General features: G+C 21.0%; 1 protein-coding gene across 1 annotated transcript; it reads right to left on the reverse strand.

Moving 5' to 3' along the window:
- Positions 1-273: 273 nt before the first annotated feature.
- On the reverse strand, positions 274-3,904 carry LOC102654099. The gene is made up of 2 exons (XM_006571912.3): positions 3,418-3,904; positions 274-835 (listed from the first exon to the last, which is right to left on the reverse strand). Exons 1-2 carry the CDS (start codon positions 3,638-3,640, stop codon positions 351-353), a joined length of 708 nt encoding a protein of 235 aa, XP_006571975.2. The 5' UTR covers positions 3,641-3,904; the 3' UTR covers positions 274-350.
- Between the last annotated feature and the right edge of the window lie 1,407 nt (positions 3,905-5,311).

Consider the following 5,311-nt stretch of genomic DNA (forward strand, 5'->3'; position numbering starts at 1 on the left):
TATCACTTTAATATTTAATTCTTTATTCGAGGATTATTTAATTTACCAATAGAGTTCTATATTAAGAACTTTCTTTCTATTATTATATCATTAAAATATTTTTATATATTTTTATTTTTGGTTTATGCAAACTATAAATAAAATATCTATTTCTATGAATTTTATATTTCTGCATAAAATAAAAAAAAATTCTAATAAACTGATATTAAAAAATTCTACACAAAAACATTTATTATTTTTCCTTTTTGTTTTCTTCTTTTTTTTTTTTTTTTAATGAAAAAGATTGTAAATTCAAAGAAAGTAATCTGATCGAAGACGATTCGACGCGTGGGTCCAAAAGAGTTGATCGATTAACGATCGACGAACGAAAATCGTGGAGCGGGTTGAGACGAGTCGGCTCGATTCCTCGTATCCACGCCTCGTAGAAAAAAACTGGAGACGCGAAACTCAAGGAAAGAAAGGGAACAGTGCGTGCAGCAGCATGAATCGCGCGTTGGGACACTGAGGCGTGCGTCTGCCCAGAGCTGAAAGAGCGGGAGGGATAGGAAAGAGAAAGGGCAGCAAAGCGAGCGTTCACAGTGCAGGAGGGAAAGAGATATAGTCCATTCAACGGGCAGCATGTACGATTTCCAATCGACGACCGCTTCCTCGAAACGGCTGCCCCTTCTGCTGGATTCTGAACGACAGCACGGGAGACCGCATCTCGCAATACTGGTTCTACCCGTGGCTCCATTCAAGTGTTCTTGTACCGCTGGCATCCCTCGATTGCTCCGAGACTTCTTGATATTCCATTGCTGTTCCGATCCAGTTTCTTCATGCGCGTTGATAATACCAACTGGGCAAAATGAAACGAGCAAATATGCTAGTTTAAAGGAAGCATAGAGATAGATTCATCTGGAATAATTCGATGATCTAACGCAAAAAAAATAATGTGTAAACATGTAGTGATTCATGAAATTTGAACATTACTTTTTTTTTTGATTGAAATATTATTGAATAATTTTTTATTCTTAATAAAATTTAGTTAATATATAATAATAATATAATTTTCAGAATATGTACAATAAATGTAGTAATTTTATTAACAAAATATAAATTATTTTTATTGAAATCGAATAATAAATAGCAATGACAAATAATAAATAATTTATTTTTTAAAATACTATATATATTTAATATATAGTATTTTAATATATATTTAATATATTTATTTATTTACTATATACTATAATATATTTAAAAATAAATATACTTATTTATTTTTTCAAATACTTTATAAAATATTTCATTTCAAAACTAAATTATTAAAATGATTTTAAAAAGTAATTTCTACAAGCAAATCTGAATTTTAAGAAATTTTCAAATTACATTATTTCATTGTATTATTTTTTAAATTATTTGAGAAACAGTTTATTTTCTAAATAACAAAATATTTTATAGTGTATTTCATAAAAAAATAAATAAATATATTTACAATTAAATGATCAATTTGTTATCAAATAAATTATTTAATTATTATTTAATATTAATCAAGTATATATTTTTTTAATATATAGCGTTAAATATTTATATTATTATTGTTTCCTAATTAATACTGTTACATGTTTACAGTTATTATTACATTTCTTATTTAATATTCATTCTAAATATTAATTTAAGAATTTTGCAATTAAAAAATATACATTTTTTTAAACAATCAATTTATTGTTATTTAAAATTCAAATTCATTTAATTATCCAATTAAAGAAATACTATCAATTGAAATATATTATTCATTAAATGATAATTAATTAATTTTTTCTTATTACTTTTACGATTTTTTATAAAATATTATATTAATTAATATTAAATTAAGAATATCTAATAAATTTTGAATAAATAAATAAAAAATTAGATATTTAAGCATTAATAAAATAAAATATTAGTAAAGTTTTAATAATAATAAAAAAGTACTTTTTGTTTATCTTCCATTGCCTTATAATATTTCATTTCAAAAGTAATTAATATGACTAATATAAATAAAATAATTATTTCACTCATTTTTTTTTATATTTATCAAATTAAAAATATAACTTTACGAAAAATATATTTAAACTCTTATTAAAATATATTTAAACTAAAATTATGTGTTTTGTTATTTAATTCTAGATATCTAGAATTTTTTTTTTATGTTTTATATACAATGAGAATTAAAAATATATATACATTTTAAAAATGGAGAATTTATTTAATAAATAATTGAAAAAATATAAAAATATAAACTATGTATAAATGTAAATTAATAACAAAAAATAGATATTTCAAATCATATATTTAATTAAAAATTATATTTAAATAAAATTACATATTTACATTTAAATGTTAAATAAATATTATTTGCAATATATACTTATTTACTTTACTTTCATTAGACATATACACATATTTACATATAATAGAATATATAATATACATATATAGAATAAAATACATAAAATTTTTAATTAAATTTTATTTATTTATTTATTTATTTATTTTTAAAAATAAAAATAACATATATATATATGTAATTGATAATTTAAAATAAAATATATTATTCAGGCTTTTTTTTTCGTGTAATTCTACATGTGAAAATAAGCAAAAAAATATAGAATAAATTTTTGTTCAAAAATTTAAAAAATTAAATTTTCAAGAAAATTAAATTTTAAAATTTGCTGATTATGAATTCATATGTTCAATCTTTTCTAAAATAGAAATTTATAACAACTTACGAAAATTTACAACTTTTCAATAGAAAAACTTAAATAATAAAATTTTATTATACATTTTTGTTTATTTTCACGTGTAAAATGATTTTATATTTGATTCATTCGTATTTAATCGGAATCTAATTTTATAATCTAATTTTATTTGAAAATTTTTCAAACTTGATTTTCAGAAAAGTAAAGCTTTGAATAAAAAAGTTTTATTCTTATTTTTTGACTTACTTTTTTATAATATATTATATTACGAATAACATGTAGATATACCGTATAGTTATATATATTCATTATTAATTAATTATTAATAATTAAAAAAGTAAAAGAAAAATTAAAAATATAAAATATAAAAATAATTAGAGATATTCTAGATTTCTATAATGTAATATAAAAGAAAAAATTAATTGGAAAATAATAATACACTATTTTTCACTAAACTATTTTTCACTTAAATAAAACATCACATTAAAGATATTTCATAAATTGCATATAAAAATAATAAATTATTAATAAACTTTTCCATTCACAAAAATGTCAATTGCATTCAACAAATATCATAAAACAATTTAATAGTTAATACGATATCTATCGATCTTCGACAAAAATCGCGTTAAAAAACAGGCAAAGGAAAAAAATTGTGAAAAAATAGCAACATTGGTCCATGCTCATAAATACGTACATACAGGTAGGACCACGTGGACGAAGGCGAAATCTCGTGGTGCCGAGTTCCCAGGAGAATAGAGCGCGAGAAGGAAAGGACGACGTGGCCAAAGCAATTGAATAAAGACAGAAGAAAGGGACTTGCTCCAGGCCCCACTTCTTTCTCTCAGGAGTTCCACCAGAACCCACATTACGTGGACATAAAAGGCAACCCCGGCATGGAGACCGTCTCTCTGACACATTGACACAGCCTCTGAACCACCGGCTGTGCTGTGCTTCTCTCCTTCCTACACATTTCTCGAGATTCTCGTTTTTCTTTGGCCGAGATCCACTCCTTCTCTTTCGTTTCCGTTCAGCCACCTCTCTGCTCGATTCGATATCGTTGTTATCCGCCGATCTCTATTGGATCGCTGCTTTTTTGCATTGCAAAATCGCCAAAGTATATAAGAGTATGTTATGTAGTACATAGTTCGACAATGGGATCATGAGATTTTTTTATTTTGAGGGAATCAAAGGGAGTTGAAAGATCAGAATCAGAAAATAAAAAAAAAATGAAAATTTAAAAATGAATGAATTAAAAATGAATTATTCGTTTAAAAGCAATGCTGGCAGAAGTGAAAGAAACTAAAGTTTTTCAAACTTGAAAATAGTAATTGGAAAAATTTTATTTAAATATTTTATTTATATATATTTAAAAATTTTATTTTATTTTAAAATTATATGTAAATATAAATATATGAAAAATTTTTGTATATAAATGATTGTTCAGTTGGAAATAATATTAAGTATATTTCAAACTAAAAGTATTGGAAACACTAAAGAAAAAATTTTATTTAAATATGTATTGATATTTGATAGTTATATAGATAACAAAAATATTTATTTGAAATATACGAATTAAAATTATTAATTTTGTAAGAATGAAATGTTTAATTAATAGCAATTATTTAATTATATTTTGAATCTTATTATAGGAAATTTTATATATAAAAAAAACAATAAAAATAAAATGTTGCATATTTTTTTTATGATAAAATATTTTTATTTTAATTTATATATATATATATATATATATATATATATATATATATATATATATATTATAGTTATAATAACTTATATTTAATTTTTATTATAGTTTAAAAATAGAAAATAAATAATTCTTTTTCATCAACCAAAAGATATTTTCAATAAAATAGAGATTTGAATTAAAATGCAAAATTTCTGATTCAAATCAAAGAAGTATCTTAGTTGTAATTTATTTTTTTTATTTCTAATTTATTTTATTAATTATTTGCTAGTTTTTTCCTTCTTTTTCTTTTTAACATTTTAGGATGTTTTGGATAATTATTTATAAAATGAAATATAAAAGCAAAATTTTTTTTATTGCCTTTTATAATAATATTTAAATATAATAATATTTATATAATATTCAAATTTGAATTCAATTAACAAATTTTTTGAAGTCCAAGATATTTAAAGATTATTATTTTTATTGATTTTACATTTTTGTTTAATAATTTATATTAATAAAATTTTTAAATAACTTTACATAATAAATGTTAAAAATATAATATATACTATAATTGTATGAAAAAATTTTGAATAGATTTGGAAAAAATTTGGATAAAGATGTAATATTTTAATTTTCAGTATGCATATATGTAAGAAATTAATGAAATATTAAAAATCTGCTGTAATAAATATAAAATATTTAATATTTATACACATATAATTACAATGAATCCTTTTTTTTTTCCGGTCTATCATGAAAAACCATAATATATTGTATTATCTTACTATATTTTCATATATATATGAAAAATAAATAATTATTTATAAAAATTTTCATTACAAAATTTTCTATATAATTAATTATGAATTAAAGGAAAATTAAAAAAAATAAATGACGC

This window comes from Apis mellifera, linkage group LG13 (assembly GCF_003254395.2).
Source record: "Apis mellifera strain DH4 linkage group LG13, Amel_HAv3.1, whole genome shotgun sequence".
NCBI classification, from domain to species: domain Eukaryota; kingdom Metazoa; phylum Arthropoda; class Insecta; order Hymenoptera; family Apidae; genus Apis; species Apis mellifera.

Bases quoted from the DNA above. Each gene is read 5' to 3' on its own strand.
- LOC102654099 (XM_006571912.3), bottom strand. From the start codon at position 3,640: ATGTGTCAGAGAGACGGTCTCCATGCCGGGGTTGCCTTTTATGTCCAC. The intron at 836-3,417 runs GTACGTATTTAT...CATTTTGCCCAG, and splicing joins CCACGTGGTCCTACCTGTAT to TTGGTATTATCAACGCGCAT.